General features: G+C 34.3%; 1 protein-coding gene across 1 annotated transcript; it reads left to right on the top strand.

Annotated features, from left to right (window-relative positions):
- The first annotated feature begins 3,842 nt into the window (after nt 1-3,842).
- Nucleotides 3,843-10,661, top strand: LOC145135694 (protein EXPORTIN 1A). The gene is made up of 30 exons (XM_079069946.1): nt 3,843-4,307; nt 4,676-4,792; nt 4,882-4,974; nt 5,070-5,141; nt 5,220-5,327; nt 5,409-5,630; nt 5,719-5,787; nt 5,880-5,957; nt 6,073-6,180; nt 6,285-6,392; nt 6,489-6,575; nt 6,659-6,859; nt 6,962-7,021; nt 7,113-7,223; nt 7,310-7,407; nt 7,524-7,632; nt 7,717-7,782; nt 7,860-7,958; nt 8,034-8,114; nt 8,209-8,298; nt 8,377-8,462; nt 8,544-8,624; nt 8,699-8,881; nt 8,964-9,030; nt 9,100-9,210; nt 9,297-9,404; nt 9,471-9,608; nt 9,682-9,819; nt 9,912-10,016; nt 10,112-10,661. Exons 1-30 carry the CDS (start codon nt 4,209-4,211, stop codon nt 10,232-10,234), a joined length of 3,216 nt encoding a protein of 1,071 aa, XP_078926072.1. The 5' UTR covers nt 3,843-4,208; the 3' UTR covers nt 10,235-10,661.
- Nucleotides 10,662-18,956: the final 8,295 nt, after the last annotated feature.

Here is an 18,956-nt window from a genome sequence, read left to right as displayed (position 1 = left end):
GTAGGAGGTGAAATAGTCCTCGTATGTCGGTCGTAAGGACCGACGGGTATGTCAAGCACCCCAGAATGGCTTGACGTGGGTAAGTCAAGCACCCCATAATGGCTTGACATGGGTAGTCAGGCACCCCATAATTGCCTGGCAGTATATGTGTGTTATGTGGTAGTGGTAGGGGTGAAATAGTCCCCGGTAGTCGGGTGAAACAGACCGACGGGTACGTCAAGCACCCCATAATGGCTTGACCTGGGTAAGTCAAGCACCCCAGAATGGCTTGACCTGGGTAGTTAGGCACCCCAGAATCGTCTGACAGTATGTTATTGTATGGTGTATGGTATGATGGGGGAACTCACTAAGCTTCGTGCTTACGGTTTACAGTTTTGGTTTCAGGTACTCGTTTTCAAAGGAAAGGAGCCGAGTTGATCGCAGCGCATCACACTATGTTTTCCGCACATGAGATCTTTGGGATTACACTCTGATATGGTTTTATGATAATATGTTTTGATTATTGACACTTTGGTTTTGACTGCTGATCCCCTCGTTAAACCACTCCAGTTCTCCAACCACGTAGCCACTGTTGATCGCAACTATAGACCGACGATTGCAGACCCATCGCACCCGAATGACGTGCTCTGATGATCGTCTAGATCGAAGAAGGACATGGGCCAAAGCAGCGGGGCTGCTTTCGTCCTCTGTGGCTTTGAAGTGCGAAGCAGGGAGGATTAGATGAAGAAGTCAAAAAAGTTCCCAGTTAGAATAAGGAATCAAATGGGGGTCTCGGTGGTGTTTGCTCGACAATCCCGGTGTTTCCCCCTTGTTTCGGCAGTCCCGATCAACGACAGGTAAAAAATGTCTCGATAAACCCAACTAACCCTGATGTTTAGATAGTCATCAAACATCAATAAAATCTTTCAAAACCACTTCGTGTTACAAGCATCTTGATGTAATTTGTTTTAACTCTGTGTACGTGTACCTAGGCCTGGCAATCGTGTCGTGTTCGGGTTGGCGTGTCGCGGGTTGGCGGGTCAAAATATGCCAACCCAAACACGACCCATTTAAATATACAGGTCACGGGTTGGCGGGTTTGGAACATAAACCCATATATGACCCGCCAACCTATTTATTTATACGGGTTCACAGGTTGGCGAGTTCGTGGGTCAGATTTGGATTCGTGGGTCAGTTTTGGGTTCGTGGAACATAAACTTTGAGATTATTATTTAGGACAAATGGGAAAAATGGTTACAGACTTAGCCTTACAGGTTACGACTTACGACCTTAGGCTATCTGCCGCGAGTCAAAATGTCAAAACAGTCAAATGGTCTATGAATCCATGGTATATATTATATAATACTTATTAAATATTAATATTTGATACATAAATACATTTAAAAATAAAATATTTTTTTTATTAAAAATATAAATGGGTTGGCGGGTCAACCCGTTTATTTTTTGAGAAACCCATATATGACCCGTTTAATAAACGGGTTGGCGGGTTGAAAAACTCAACCCAAACCCATTTATTTCGTGTCGTGTCGTGGGTCGTGTCGCGGGTCGTGTCGAGAATTGCCAGCCCTACCGTGTACCTATTATTTGAGATACATGCTTATGTATATTTAGATTCTGCCCACCAACTGTTCGCTGAAATGCTTGAATGAAACAGTTCCTCTATTTCCATCCAAACAAAAAGACAAACAGTTCCTCTAATTATGTTGACATTTGTTCACGAATTGTATGAAACCGCGAATCAAATTATGTTGGAAATGGAATCATGAATTCTAATTATGTTGGAATGGAATCACGAATCCATTTCTCTTTAATGGTTTTTGCGTGACTTTATTTTGGTTCGCTTGAATTTTATGCTTGAATTTTATCTTATATTGTTGGTTAATAATGATCAAGTGTTGAATACCATTATTTTTTGTAGGTACGAAACGAGAGATATCAAAGCAAAAGATGGTACATATGAAACTTACAACATTCTACTGGAATGAAATCTTGAATTATGATTCTGTGAGAATAGAATCTTGAAGATGAACATTGTATGGGATGAAGATGAACAATGACCACCAATCTTCCAAAAAGAATGGATTATTCTACCAGAATAATATACAATATAATGAAAAAAAATATATGTAATAGTATATTCTGGTAGAATGATTCATGTATTGTGTTTTTTGTGTTATTAATAAGTGTAACATTCGTATAGAATAATATATAATTTTTTTTTTCTTTTCTAAGAATGTAATGAAATTTTTTTTAACTTGTATCCAAAATTTTGTTATTTTTCAAGAAGTTCATTAAATCAAAATATATAGTATGTCAGAATGTGTAATTCTTGTATGGTTCAATCATATTTGTTATTTTTCAATATATTGATAAACATATTCCGTCAGAATTTTCGAATTAAGAGAATTATCATCCATACAATCAGATTTTTAAAATTAATAGAATCTATTTTCCTTAAAATATGTAATTTTCCTTTTTTAAATTGATGTTAATTGACTAAAATACCCTTAGAATGAAATTAGTTGGTATTTTTTAATTATATTTAATTTAATAATATGTATTATTCACTTTCCAAAATTAAATAAAATGATTGACCCACAATTATGCATACAATAACACAATACTTAGTTTGAATAGAATAACCTAGGCATATATATATATATATATATATATATATATATATATATATAGTCTAAACATTGATAAGAAATCGTTAGATCAAATCATTCATAATTAGACTTTTTTAATAGGCTATTATGTTAGCTAATTGCATGATCATTGTGTTAGTTGCTCTATAATCAATTGTATTAGTTCATTAGATCAAGAGAACTAGTAGTTATAATATTCGATAATCAACTTATTAATCCATTGCACTATAATAAATCAACCGTAGGAAAATAGGAGGATTCAAAATTTAAGTGAAAATACTTTAAATCGATTGTATTAAGTCAACTTCTTTGCGTTTATTTGCGTTAATTAAGTCACTTGTTTGCATTAATTAGATCGAGGTATGTTATCATAAGAAAATATAATGATGATTTAGAAGAAATCGCTTTAAATATATTATTATGAGAAAGAACCAGTTATTATAGTTGAGCCAAATCAAGAAGATTATCAATATAACATCGACATGTCTTGAAAGAAGCACATTGAACGATGCATTATAGTTGAGACAAGTCAAGAAGATTCTCACTACAACATGAGCATGTCTTGAACGAAGCACATTGGACGAGAATGGGTGTCTCAAAGGTATAATTGAAGCTTGAATGCAAATATCATGAACACAATGTGTAAGATATGTGGTTGAGAAAGTCAGACAACCACTCCCCTAAGCTTAAACCACCGCTAGTGTAGTCACAGCGCGCCAACTGCTAAGAGGACTGGCACCTAGCTCCCTCAAGGTTGACACCTAACTTTACACCTAACTTCACTGATAAGCCTCAATGGGAAGTGACATTGTAATGTCACAAAATGAGAATACAAATTGTGGCATACTTCTTTACCATTTTCTCTACCAAGTCGTCATCACATCCTTTACCGATTATGGATTATATCCAAATAAACGAAGACTCGTTGAACTCAAACAAAACATTGGACATCGTGTTCGAATATAATCATACTATAAACACGTCTCGTACGATAGTTGTTTGGAACAAATTATCATAAATCTTTTACCAAATCAAGAGCATATCAAATATGAAATGCAAAATCAACTAAAATCTACAGAAAAAAGTAAATTGCTAAAAGAGGTGGGTGGAGTGCTTGGTCGAAAGTTGAAACATCCCCAATTGGGGGGATTCTAGAGAGACCTTTGCGTTGTGTATTTAAAGAGGAAAAAGGGCCATGGCTGGTCAGTCGTTCCCCTTTCTTTTACCTCATATTCAAAACCCTCGCAGTGTTTTAGGCCTAAACTGACAAACCCCAGGTGGGTATACTCGTAGCAGTATAAAAAGAGAGGGAAGCATAGCAATTTCAAAGTCTCCCTCTCTCTACTTCTTTCTCTCACATCGATCTTTCTCTCTACCCTTTCTCGTGCTTCAATCTGAAGCTGTCTTGTTTGTTCTTTTCCGTCTACAATCCGGGTATTCGGTCTTCGTGCTTTTGTACACTCTAGGGTTTCGTTCGTACTCTTTCAAGGGGTTTTAAGAAACCCGACTCAACAGTTTCAACTAGGGTTTTACTTTATAATCTTACTTGATCCCTCTGCGATGGCGGCGGAGAAGCTTAGGGACTTGAGTCAGCCGATTGATGTTGCGTTACTTGATGCTACCGTTGCAGCCTTTTATGGCACTGGATCTAAAGAGGAGGTTTGCCCCATTCATTATACGCTTTTTTCCATTTCTTCTTATCCATACATATATCAGTAGCAATTTTTTACCGAAAAATAGATTTTGTTTTTGTTTCTGCTTGTATCCGGATTATTCGATCAGTACACACTCAATTGTTAGGCCGAACGGACTACCTTGAGATTTTTGCCTCCATTATAATACATGTGAAGTAATTAATTTTTCTGGTTATGCTTATTGGGCATCTATGGGAAGTTCTTAAGAAAAAAATGTAATCATCACAAAATTGAAGTCGTAATTTGAATTGCTGATACGTCGTTAGTACTAAATCTCTCCAAACACACTCAATCTATCAAATAAGTTATTTGTTATATCCTGTAACATTGCAGAGGACTGCTGCTGACCATATACTGCGCGAGTTGCAAAATAATCCAGACATGTGGCTTCAAGTGGTTCACATCCTATCAAACACACAGAACTTGAACACCAAGTTCTTCTCTTTACAGGTCCATTATTTCTGACTTCTGTCATTCAATACCTTTCAACAATACAATGTATTCAAGCATATGAAAACGACTTCATATTCTTTGTACAGGTTCTTGAAGGTGTTATCAAGTACAGGTGGAATGTATTGCCTGTTGAGCAACGAGATGGAATGAAAAACTACATTTCTGATGTTATTGTAAAGGTGTGAGTGATGTAGTTACACTTTTCATGACACTGTTTTCTTTCTTTGTTTCTGTCACATAAGATTTTAATTCAAAGTTTTCTTCTGTTGTTTAGCTTTCAAGCAACGAGGGCTCTTTCCGCCAAGAAAGGTTATATGTTAATAAACTTAACATTATTCTAGTTCAGGTGAGCTCTTTTTTGCTTTTTTTATGTTTTACTTTTCTAAGTTTCACTTTGATAATTGATTTGTAAATGAATATGCAGATTTTGAAGCATGAGTGGCCAGCCAGGTGGCGAAGCTTCATTCCTGATTTGGTTACAGCAGCAAAAACAAGTGAAACGATCTGTGAGAATTGCATGGCTATACTGAAAGTATGTTTGATAGATAAGATCTATTTTCATTTATATTTGTTCTAGTGTATATGGTTATGTATATATCTTTATTTTTCACAGCTTTTAAGTGAGGAGGTGTTTGACTTTTCAAGGGGTGAAATGACCCAACAGAAGATAAAAGAGCTGAAACAATCTTTGAACAGCGAGTTTCAACTCATTCATGAGCTATGCTTATATGTACTTTCAGCATCTCAAAGAACTGAGCTGATCAGGGCTACTTTAGCCACTTTGCATGCTTTTCTTTCATGGATCCCTTTGGGCTATATTTTTGAGTCTCCACTGGTGTGTATTTCTTTTTATTAATCTCCTCAATAAAACTGTGGTTACATTTGTTATGAAATTGCAATTGATGCTATTATACATGTTACAGCTGGAAACACTTCTTAAGTTTTTTCCTGTGCCATCATATCGGAATCTGACCCTTCAGTGTTTGACCGAGGTAATGCATGTTTTTTTTGCATTTCGTGAAGGTTGTTGTTGACTTTTTTATGTAATGGATATAATTATATTGGGTTTAACTTATTGGCACAGGTTGCAGCTCTTAACTTTGGGGATTTCTACAATATGCAATATGTAAACATGTATAACATATTTATGGTCCAGTTGCAGGTATATGCAATTTTCTTTAATGGGTTGATTTTTTACTTGTATGTTCCATCTTTTCCTTCATTGTTGGGCTTGTGTTTAATGAATTTAATTATATGGTATTTTCTGTTTTCCTTAGACTGTTCTTCCAACAAGTACAAATATACCTGATGCATATGCAAATGGCTCTAGTGAGGAACAGGCATTTATTCAAAATCTGGCATTGTTTTTCACTTCATTTTACAAGGTAAGCATTTGTTTTTTTTTCGTCTTTTTATTCATGTATGTGGGACATGCTAGCTCTAATTGTTTTATATAATTTAACATCTGATGTGGTGTTTCTGCATGCAGTTTCATATTCGTGTACTGGAGTCCACACAAGAAAATATCAATTCACTTTTAATGGGGTTGGAGTATCTTATAAACATTTCATATGTTGATGATACGGAGGTTTTTAAGGTATTATTATTATTATTTTTTTGTTTTTCTGTTCTGTAATTCAATATGTAAAATACATTTTGTTTGATCTGATATTTTTGTTGATGTGTTTAACAGGTTTGCTTGGATTACTGGAATTCACTTGTGTTAGAGCTTTTTGAGGCAAACCACAATCTTGAAAATGCAAACATGATGGGGTTGCATGTATGTCATGTCATTTGTAGCATATATGTATATTGTACGTATATTATGTCTCTTTTTTGAAAATAATTATGTTTGCAATGCAGATGCCACTGCTTGGTATGGTTGATGGGCCTGGGACACAATTGTTGCAAAGAAGGCAACTTTATGCGGGGCCCATGTCTAAATTAAGATTACTTATGATATCTCGCATGGCAAAGCCTGAAGAGGTTCTCATTGTGGAGGATGAAAATGGGAATATTGTTCGTGAAACCTTGAAGGACAATGATGTCCTTGTTCAGTATAAGGTGATTTCTTGCTTATTTAAGCTAAATGAGAAAATATAAAGATTTCTTGCACAAGTAGAATAAGGAAAATAGAATAGCTCATAAGCTACAACTTTTTTGCAGATTATGAGGGAGACACTTATCTACTTGTCACATCTTGACCATGATGATACTGAAAAACAGGTATGATTTAATAAGTATTCTGTGCAAATGACATTTAGGATTACAATGACATGGTGTTTTATTTATACTTTTTATTCCTGTGTGTCACCAGATGCTGAAGAAACTGAGTAAACAGTTGAATGGTGAGGATTGGACTTGGAATAACTTGAATACACTATGTTGGGCAATAGGATCTATCTCAGGGTCCATGATGGAAGACCAGGTATGCATCTAATTGGTGTTCAGTATATTTCTCATGTACAACAATAATAAACTATTGCATTTTGCTGATGTGTTCTTGTTTGACAGGAGAATAGGTTTCTTGTTATGGTCATTCGTGATCTACTGAATCTCTGTGAAATAACAAAAGGAAAGGACAACAAAGCTGTTATCGCGAGTAATATCATGTATGGTTGTCTACAGTTTGTACTTTTTAAAAAAAAGTTATAAATCGAACCTTGATTTTGTAAATATATTGCATTGGTGAAGAAATTAATTGGTTGGAACTGTTTGCAACCACCAGGTATGTTGTTGGACAATATCCAAGATTCTTGCGGGCCCATTGGAAGTTCTTGAAAACAGTTGTAAACAAGTTGTTTGAGTTCATGCATGAAACACATCCAGGAGTTCAGGTTATATATCTTTTTTTAATACTCAATTCCTTCTAGTTTATGTAAATATTGTTTGTTCCAACTTTGGTTTATTTTTGATCTCAGGATATGGCTTGTGATACATTTTTGAAGATTGTACAGAAATGCAAGCGCAAATTTGTCATAGTCCAGGTAACATATATTCTATTGTTTATTATTTCATCTGCTTAAAAGATAGGATAGATGATGGAATTTGTTGTTTGTTTCAGGTTGGAGAGAATGAGCCATTTGTTTCAGAACTTCTTACAACTCTTCCAACAACCATTGTTGACCTTGAGCCTCACCAGATACATACGTTTTATGAATCTGTAAGTCTCAAGTATGAGTTTTATTTATTTATTTATTTATACAAAAATATTTATTTGATGTTGTTGGTATGGTAGGTTGGTCATATGATTCAAGCAGAATCTGAGGCAACAAAACGCGATGAGTATCTGCAGAGGCTGATGGATCTTCCCAATCAGGTAGGGTAGGGTTCTTCAAGAAGGATATTTTTCAATCTGGATTTCTTAATATTGTGTCTGTCTGTCTCATGATACATACGTTTGCTGTGTGCAGAAATGGGTGGAAATCATAGGACATGCACGTGGAAATGTGGATTTCTTGAAAGATCAAGATGTTATTAGGACTGTGCTTAACATATTGCAGGTTTGTGTTTATACTACTGAATATAATATCTAATTGGATCTTGTTTAATTTTATTAATACAGTCTTTGTTTTTTGCAGACAAATACAAGTGCTGCCACTGCACTTGGAACACATTTCTTACCACAAATAACTCTAATCTTTTTGGACATGCTTAATGTTTACAAGTATGCTACTCACCCTAATTACATGCATGTTCCATCAAGTAATGAACACTTGCTTACTGTCTGATTAAATGCATTGAACAGAATGTACAGTGAACTTATATCATCTGGCATTGCTGAAGGGGGGCCCTTTGCTTCTAAAACATCCTATGTGAAGCTTTTGAGGTATTCTTGCAAAATGCATGACCTTTTTAACTTAATTATTAAAATCATATGATATATGTGTTAACACTTAACAGGTCTGTGAAGAGGGAAACCCTTAAGCTGATTGAGACATTTCTGGATAAGGCTGAAGATCAACCACAGATTGGGAAGCAATTTGTGCCCCCAATGATGGATCCGGTGCTTGGTGACTATGCAAGAAACTTGCCTGATGCTAGAGAATCAGAAGTTTTGTCTCTCTTTGCCACAATTATAAACAAGTATATATTTAATCTTTTCTTCTTCTTCTTCCAATGTTTGATATTTTGGTTAGAAGAATTGTTATCAACTTTTTGAATGTAGGTACAAGGGTGCAATGATAGATGATGTTCCTCGTATATTCGAAGCTGTTTTCCAGTGTACACTTGAGGTTACAAACTTACAATCATGTTTATTTGGTTCCAAATTCCATGACTTATCTATTTTTTAACAATTACAGATGATAACCAAGAATTTTGAAGATTACCCTGAACACAGACTCAAGTTCTTTTCATTACTTAGGGCCATTGCCACTCATTGTTTTCAAGCTTTAATCTTGTTGTCACCTGAGGTCTGTCTTCATTTCCTTTTATTTTATATGATTATATGATATATTAAAGTATTAGTAGTAATTTTACCTTTTTTGTCCTCCATCAGCAATTAAAGCTGGTAATGGATTCTGTGATGTGGGCTTTTCGACACACTGAGAGAAACATTGCAGAAACTGGGCTTAATCTTTTGTTGGAGATGCTTAAAAACTTTCAGGTACGTACTACATACATACAAACAGTTGATTAGATAAAAAGTTTGTTTGATTTTTGATTTTTGCAGAAGTCGGAGTTTTGTAATCAGTTCTACCGCTCTTACTTTGTGCTGATTGTGCAAGAAATATTTGCTGTGCTGACGGACACATTCCATAAACCGGGATTTAAGCTTCATGTGTTGGTGCTACAGCACTTATTCTGCCTGGTACTCTACTCTACTTTGTATTTGAATCATATTCAAGTAAATAAATATATGCTGACATGGCAATTAATTGTAGGTGGAATCCGGCTCATTGACTGAGCCTTTATGGGACGCCTCAACTGTTTCGTATCCGTATCCAAACAATGGCATGTTTGTGAGAGAGTACACTATTAAGCTTCTTGGTGCCTCTTTTCCCAATATTCCAGCATCTGAGGTAAAAATTAAAACTCATGTTTGTTTATTAACTTTCTTTATTTTTTATATATTTAGATATCTGATGGATATCATTATGTGTAATTATTTCAGGTTGCAAAATTTGTGAATGGACTGTTTGAGTCGAGATCCGACCTTTCTACATTTAAGAACCACATACGGGACTTCCTTGTGCAGTCCAAAGAATTTTCAGCACAGGTAATGACTGTGATAATATATAAATATGTTTTATGAATTATTATGATATTTAAAAAAAAAAAAATTTGATGGATGGTTTGGTTTGTGCACTACAGGACAACAAGGATCTATATGCAGAAGAAGCAGCTGCTCAAAAAGAAAGAGAAAGACAGCGAATGCTTAGCATTCCTGGACTTATTGCCCCCAATGAGATTCAAGATGAAATGGTCGACTCATAGAAGACAAGACTAATTGATATATTATGAATGTAGCTAATTTTCCTTCCTTTCTTCCTTTGTTTTCTTTTTGTTACTACTTGTGGCAGGCAGAGTGTGATTCTGCTGCTACCTAGGATCCTTAAAATCCCCAAAAAAACTAGTAAAGTAGATGGCTCAAATTTTTCTCTAATTGTGAGGTGAGCTGAGTACAAAGAGTCAGACAGAGAGAGGGCTTTTGGGCACATCTAAATTTAATGTGTGGCTGGTAGTGGTAGTAGTGATAGCAGTGGTAGCTGGGTTTTATTTTTATTTTTATTTTTATGTAGGAAAATATAGGGGAATTGTGTGCGTGGTAATTGTGTTTCGAGGGAGATACATACATACATACATACTTGTAATGTATGGGAATCATCATTTTTAAAATACATTCGTGAATATTTGGTTACTATTTGTTGGGGTCTTCACATTGTTTTCGTGTTTCCTTGTGGTTGTGGTTGATTGAAAGTTGAAACAAATAGTTTTTTTGTTGAAAGTCTAGCAGCAGTAACTCAAAACTACCTAAATCAATCATGGTTTTATGGTTTCTACAACAAATCTTTGAGTAGAATAATTACAATGCCTGAATTGGCAAGACGAACAGGTCGGGTGGGGAAGGGGTTTTAATGTATCATTTATAAGCCTATATTGGGAGTGTTAAGCATTGCTAAATCATATTTTTACATGTAACTACAAGTTTTTATCATAAACACATGTACATCTTGGATTTTAGAAAAAAAAAAAAAAGACCAATCATAACCCTTTGATGTTAATAAAAAAAAAAAAACAAAAACAAAAGCAAAAGGACCAATCAAAACATACCAACAACCATTTTCCTTCTCTTTCTTCTCGTTACCCTTCTTTCCTTCTCTCTTTTCTCGCTGGTGAATCAGTGTGTGGAAGCTAGTGAGGCTCCTTGGCATTGCCAGGGAGTGGTGTACCTACATGCTAGCAAGGCTAGTGAGGGTGATGGTGCATGCCACTCCTCTTAGTCTAATCCCAAAGTAGATTGGGAGTACAGTTTGCAAGTTTGTTTTCAATTATCGTGTTTTTAAAATGTGGACTAATATTTATTTAAAGTTTTTTAAATATAAAAATTTCAGGGAAGTAATTGTCTTTTGTAGTAAGTTGAATCATAAACAATGATGTTTTAACTTTTAAGATGAACTTTTTTGAAGTTGTAATAATCAAAGTAATCAATGGCTAGCTGTTTAAATCTATAACATGCTTTAATTTTTAAAGAGAAAAAATAAATGTGATTATTTTTAAGCATTTTAAAAAAATAGCCTAAAGTTAATAAATGCCCACATTCTTGATTGTAATGCGAAATCCACGAAACAGTGTTTTTTTGCTCTTTCTCAAAATGGGTGTCCTGTTGCGAAATGAATCATTATGTTAACCTAATTCTCAGTTTTTCTTTCATCGCACATTGGAAACCCTAATTCTAAACTCATATATGGGTTTACAAAATGTATGATACATGTAAATTTCGTATCTTAATTACACAGGGAAACAATATACGTAATCTGTAAATATGAGTTTGTAGTATATATCCTAGTTTATATATGGACTAATTTCATAAAAATCCTAACTTTTTAACGCGTAATTGGAAAAAACCCTAACATTTTTTTTATTATTGTTATGGCCACCACTTTCTTGCAGAATTATCACTGTAACTCACTTAATGAGTTTGATGGTTAACTTTGTTAACATTTTTGTAAAATCAGTCCTAAAATTGGGTTTAAAGTTCAAATTTGGTCCCTGTAGTTTGTAAAAAATTACACATGGTTTTTTAATTTTATTTTTTGTTTTTTTTATACTTTATTTATTTTCGTTTATATATATATATATATATATATATATATATATATATATACACACACACACATATTTTTATATATACTTTATTAATTTTCATTTTTTTACTTTATTTTTCAACAATTTGATTTTTTTAACTATTGTTTTCTACTTTTTTTTTTCTTCCTATTTTAGTTATTTATGTTTTTTCTAATGTTTTTATTTATTTTGATTCATGTAAATGAACTCGAATTCAATATAAAATACTATAACAAGTTTTTTTCTTATAGAGACCGACTATTATTATTTCTTTTGTTCTTTCTTTTAGTCTATTATCAAATTGAAAAATATTATATTGAATTTAGACTATTGATATCACATATAGAAATATATTTTAATTTGCAAGTAATATCACACATTGAAACATTAATATTCAATAAACAAGCTATTTTTTTTAATTTTCATTTTTTCGTAACAAAAGTATAATAGCACTAAAGAAAAAAAAAGTTGGACCGGAATTACAAATATAAATATAACTATTTTCTTTACTTGAATAAAAATAAAAAAATTACAAAAACTATAAATTACCAAAATTGTAATATACTCTAATATATTAATACATTTTATATTTCTTAAAAAAGGTCAAGAAAAAGTTAAAAATACAAAAAAATGAAAACAAATACGATTTAAAAAAAAAAACACGAAAAAATTAAAATATAATACGAAAAGAAATATGAAAAAAACTAAAATGAATACAAAAAGTGTAAAATGTATGAATATATTAGAGTAAATAAAAAACAAAAATAAATAAAGTGTGTGTGTATATATATATATATATATATATATATATATATATATATATATATATATATATATATATATATATATATCATTGTTGCAGAAATCGGGATTAATCGTGGATTAATCGTTTGACGTTCTCCAACCGACTAGGATTAATGTGTTTGACGAAAATTAGGGATTAATCGGGTTTGACGGGATTAATCGGTCAACAAAAGTAAAAAGAGTAAAAAAAAAGTCAATAAAAGTAAAAAAAAAAAGCCAAAAAAGTCAAAAAAAAAATCAAAAAATTAATTTTTTTTTAACTCTAAAATTTTCAAATATTATACAAAAATGTTCATATTTTTGTATTTTCAAATTTTCAAATTACAAATTCTCTTACTTTCTAATTTTGAAGTACTTATTTTTCTTAAAATATATTAATCTTTGACTAATTTTAATATTTTATTAATAATCTATGGTCCCCGATTAATCCACGATTAATCTTCGCCAAGACCAATTAATCCCTTAACATCAGTCGATTGTCGAACGATTTTTACAACCTTGATATATATATATATATATATATATAATAAACGAAATAAATAAATTATATATAAAAAACGAAAAATAAAGTTCAGAAATCATGTTGTGTAATTTTTTGCAAATTACAGGGACCAAATTTAAACTTCAAACTCAATTTTAGGACTGATTTTGCAAAAAAGATAACAAAGTTAACCATAAAACTCGTTAAGTGGTCTAGAGTGATAATTCTGCGAGAAAGTTGTGTCCATAGCAATAAAAAAATATTAGGGCTTTTTCCAATTACGCGTTAAAAACTTTGGACTTTTATTAGTCCTTTATATATCACAATGATCATGTCCAATATGGACAATTGGCACGGGGAGGATTAAATAAGGAAGAGATTTCTCAGTGTGTTATTTTGTTGGATTAGGTGTCTAAGCCCATAATTATAATTGGTATATACTTGAATTGATAGCAGCACAGTCTTTTTGAGTTGCACTCATAACTAGCAACTAAACAAGATGATTTTTGGAGAGAGGTTGAATTTATTATTTGAATAATAAATTAAGATAATTGATTTATTAATGTATTATGAAAACAAAATATTAACTAGAAATCATATTTTTTAATTAATAGTTAATCAGAAATTTATTGGAATTAATTTTGAGATTACTTGAATTAATTAAAAGTCAAGGGCTCTTGGATGGGAGTTCATGGGCTTGCTTGGTCCTTAAGCTAAGGAATAAGGGTTTCCTCCTAAAACCCTAACTTTGGCTCTAAGCTACCTTACTATTTAAAGGGCCTTACCCCTTCTCATTTTCGGACACTTGATTCCTTTGAGGAATAGTTGAAATTCTCAAGCCTCCTCTCCTCTCTCTTCTCTCATCCTCTTGTTTAGTTTGTGTGTGAACCATTAGAGGCGTGCCACTTGCTCTCAAGGTTTCAAGAAGACTATGATTTCATTGTTATTTCTATATAACAATTAAGGTATGTATTCTAACCCTAGTTATATGATTTTCAAAAATAGCATATACCTCCTAGGGTTTTCCATTTGATGTTCAAAAGTTGTATGTTCAATTAGAGAAAACATAGATGCAAGAATTAAGGGTTGAATGCACACATATGAATTGTTTATTATTCTCAAACCCTATCATATTTCAACATGGTCTTTTTTATTTTAATCTCAAAGTGGCTAATTTCCATGCTAAAAAGCGACCCCATTCGACAGCGGCCTCATTTAGTCATTTTGTAGTACATATCCTTATTTGTGTTTCACAAGTTTTGGGAGTTTGATTTGTCAACAAACCAAGAAAAATAAAATCTTTTTTTGTGGAATCCATGTAGTGTGTTGAGTGTTTAAGTGGGGATGCGTTGGAAGTCTAAGATAAACCGACTTCACAAACATATAAAACAAGCATACATGGACAATCTGGTGCATGAAAGACACTGATGGAAGTCCACAGATATATAAAGTAAACATATTCATATGACCTTGATCATTAACAATCTTGTTATATATATATATATATATATATATATATATATATATATATATATATATATATATATATATATGTGTGTGTGTGTGTATATGGTGTACTTAGATACCATTTGTGTATAAATATATGAATAAGTAAGTATTTCTTCATTTGTTAACAATTCCGGTGGTAGTGTGTCAAAGACTATAATTAAATGCCCCAACACCGTTTTGTTGGTGCTTGGTAATACTGGTGTAACATCTATTGCATGTACTCGATCTTTTAAATGTTAGAACTATTTAAGAATGAAAAACCCAAATTCAAGAGAGTCACGACGTGATAGATAGTTTCTCACGACGTGACTTTAGGCGGAGACACGTGACCATTTTAAGGCTCACGACGTGACACATAGGTGTTCACGTTGTGAGATCAGGCTAACCCTAATCTCATGTTTTTCTCCATATTTAAGTGAAGTGGGAGGCTAGGGTTTGCATACCCACAACCTCCATCACCTCCTTCCTGCCCAAAACGTTCGTAGCCTCCATTAGTGACCTTAAGAGCTTATTTGGTGGGTTTTGGCCCTTTGAAGAAGAAGAATACTCCTTGGGTTCATCCTTTTTGGCATTTAAGCTCCTACCTCATCATCTTGTTGTGCTTTTGGACCTTTGTAAGTCATAAAGCTCATGCCTTTATCTCTAATGCATGCTAGATCTAAGATTTATGCTTTCTTTTTCATGGATGGGTTGAGTAGCATGCATGAGATCCATAAAGTTAGCAACTTTATGGATCATTGAGGCATTTCCCACTAGTATGAGTTCAGATATGTGTTGGAACCTAAAAGTGAACCTCTAGCAATCCTAAGTACATATTCCAAAGGCTGTTGGTTCCGAAGGAAGATGTGATCCGGAACCTGTCCGGAGCTGAAGAAAAGGAGTAAAGTATTTTGAAGAGGAACGCATTCTGGAACTGATCCTGAAGTCCGGAATGCATGCTGATCCGGAACCAAACTTTCATCTCCGGAACATTACTTGTCCGGAATGAAGTTATTTTGTCTCTTATGCATTTATTACTTTTGTCTTGTATTTTGATGTAACGTTTCATAGGACTTAGTCTAAAGTTGATTTAGGACAATCAGAATGTCAGACTTGTATCTTTTGTCCGGTCCTATGTAAACACCTGGGTCAATTCGCTGTAACTTTCTCTCCTTTAAATAGGAACATTCAATACAAGTCATAAACGGATCTTTCTCTCACTTTTGGCATTTACTCTTATCACATTTAAAACATTCTTCTTGTTTCTCATTTATTAACTTTACCTTGATCACTATTTACTTGTTCTCAATTAATGTCTTGATCATTTGTTGAATCGGTTATCTAAGACTTGACTGGTCTTTCCAGTCTCGACTTGAACATCCATTATTAAGCAAACATTGATCTCAAGCATTCACTCAAGGTTTGAGTTCTCAAACCTTGTCCCTGCGCAAAGATATTGTTCTCACAATTGGTATCAGAGCTCGAGTGGTTGTCCTTTGAATCCATAAGATCAGATTATAGTTGGTTAGAATTTACCTTGGTATTTCAACCATTTCTGTGTTAAGGATAAAAGCTCTTCTATATACCACTTAAGCTTAAAGATATCTTGACTTCAATGTCTGCTTCAAATCCTCAACAAATGATTTCAATGCAAATCGCAAATAGCGTGGGTGGCCCTACACGTGCCCCATTGCTAGTTGTGGAAGAATATGATCATTGGAAAGTTAGAATGGAAAGGTTTTTACTAGCCAAAGATAAAGGTGAACAAATCTGGAGATCCGTCAAAAAAGGCCCTCATGTTCCTGTAAGAACAGTTGTAAGAGATGCAGCTGCTCAACTCATGCGAGAAGATGAAGTTCGTCCAGCCCCTCTAACTGTTGATGATATTGAAAAGCTGCATGCTGATCAAGTTGCCTTCTCTGAAATGGTGTTTGGTGTTCCTCCATCACTCTTTGAGCACATCAAGCTATGCAAATCAGCCAAAGAACTTTGGGACACTCTTCAGGATCTGATTGAAGGTTCCGAAAGTATGAAGGACAAACGCCTCACCTCCGTTGTCAATGACTTTGACACCTTCCTTACTACTCCAGGTGAATCTGTAGCCTCAGCCTCCAACCGATATCGAATCGTTGTCAACAACATGACTGCTCATGGGATTGTTCGAACTCCTCTCGAGTACAATCTCAAGTTCATTAACAGTCTAGGTAAAGGATGGGGAAATGTAAAGTCTTGTCTTTAAAGTAATGGTTCCTTAAAAAAATTGAAACTCTATCAACTTTTTGATGAGCTTCAAGGACATGAATCAAACGTTGCTCAAACCATAAGAGAACTTTCCGGAGGACCACTTGCTCTAGTCAGTTCTTTTGAATCAACCATTCCGAATCCACCTGCTCCGGAACCTTACAAACCCACTGTTCCATTAACTCAGTCATCCTTAACTTCTTTACCCTCACACATCTATCCTGACGATGATTCAGAAACCTTGGATTCTGAACTCCGTTTCCAACAAGAATTTGCCTTACTCTCCATGAAATACAAACGACCTTTCAATCCTTCTTACAAACCATACCAAAACAGATTCAGCGCTCCTCACCAAAACCATCCTCAACCATATTCTGCTTCGGAACCAAAACACCCCTCCGAAAATCCTCCTACATACAAGCCTAACCTCACTAAACCAAACTCAGCCCCAGAATCTTCTAAAAATTCCAACTCAGAAAAACCAAAGATCTTGTGTCATAAATGTGGTCATGCAAACCATTTTGCCAAAGATTGTCTAGCTGATGCTCCACAAAAACCAAAAATCAAAGACTCAGCTTATTATGTCCGCAAAGCACAAGAAATGGCTGAAAGTGAGAAAGCATTTGTTACTACTGTTTCAAGAGATGTCGAAGGATACTGGTCATCCGGAGATGATGATGATGTAGTAACTGGAAGAAACATGTGTTTAATGGCAAGACAAACAATTGTATGTGATGAAGGTTATTGGTCTTCTGGATCCAAAGATGAAGAAGATGTTGCTGAACCTCACTACTGCTACATGGCCACTAACGATCCACGAGGTCGAAGCATTGTTCAACAGGTAAAATCCATGATCTCTGATAATAATTTTGATTTGACTTTATGTGAACCTTATCTGACCCGGATCCAAACAGATATGAACACCATCTATAAAGCCTATGAGTCCGCCATAGAAGCCAGTGAGAAGAAAGACTGTGAACTAAGTCGTCTTAGATTACGTTTTGAGGATAAGAAATTGAAAATCGAGTCTTTAGAGCATGAACTTGTAATGTCAAAATATGAATGTATCATTTTGAAAGATAAATGTGAAATCACTTATTCCGAACTGAATATTTTGATTTCTGATAACAAACGTCTCAATGCCAAAATAGATGCTTTGCATAACTCTGTTCACATGCTTGAAGCTGACATTCGGATGAATCATAATTTTCGTCATCCATGGTCCAAAGCTCCTGGTCTCGGAAGCAAGTTTCCGAAACCAATTGTTAGTCCCCTGAAGGATTTGCAAAATCTGACATTCATGGGAGAGGTTCCGAACATTAAACATTCGGACACTCCTGTTTCTCCATTGTCACCCCTTCCGGAGGCTAAAAGATCTTTTGAGTCCCTAATTCCTGAGTTCCAACCAATAGTTGTCAAATGTCCTGATTCCACGCCTCTTCCGCCTCTGATAAACCTGGACCTGAATCGGACCACGGAATATCATTATAGTCTTCCAAATTGTGTAGACTATGCTCCTATAAGCAATCACGTCAACAACTGTGTGATTGAGGAAATTATTCCGGAAACAACTGAAGTCAATGCCTCAGAATTTGTATGGGCATCTCTAGATGATAAAGTTGAAGTGTCAAGCAATGTGTCCTCTGATTCATATGAATCGAACTCCGTAGTTCTTTCAAAAACCAAATTGGTTCCCATTACTCCTAAGTTTTCTAATCCATCCAACGGACAAACCTCTGGATCTTCTCCTCATCCTAAGAGAAAACCAATGCTGAATAGGAAAGATGTTGTAGATCCCAAGGTAGAAGCTAGAATTGCATACAAAAACGAAGTTAAGACTAGACAAAGTTCCAGTTT

Source organism: Lactuca virosa, chromosome 9, assembly GCF_052849685.1.
Source record: "Lactuca virosa cultivar CGN04683 chromosome 9, Lactuca_virosa_CGN04683_v6, whole genome shotgun sequence".
Classification (NCBI taxonomy): Eukaryota; Viridiplantae; Streptophyta; class Magnoliopsida; order Asterales; family Asteraceae; genus Lactuca; species Lactuca virosa.
This window is presented reverse-complemented; position numbering and strand designations above follow the sequence as displayed.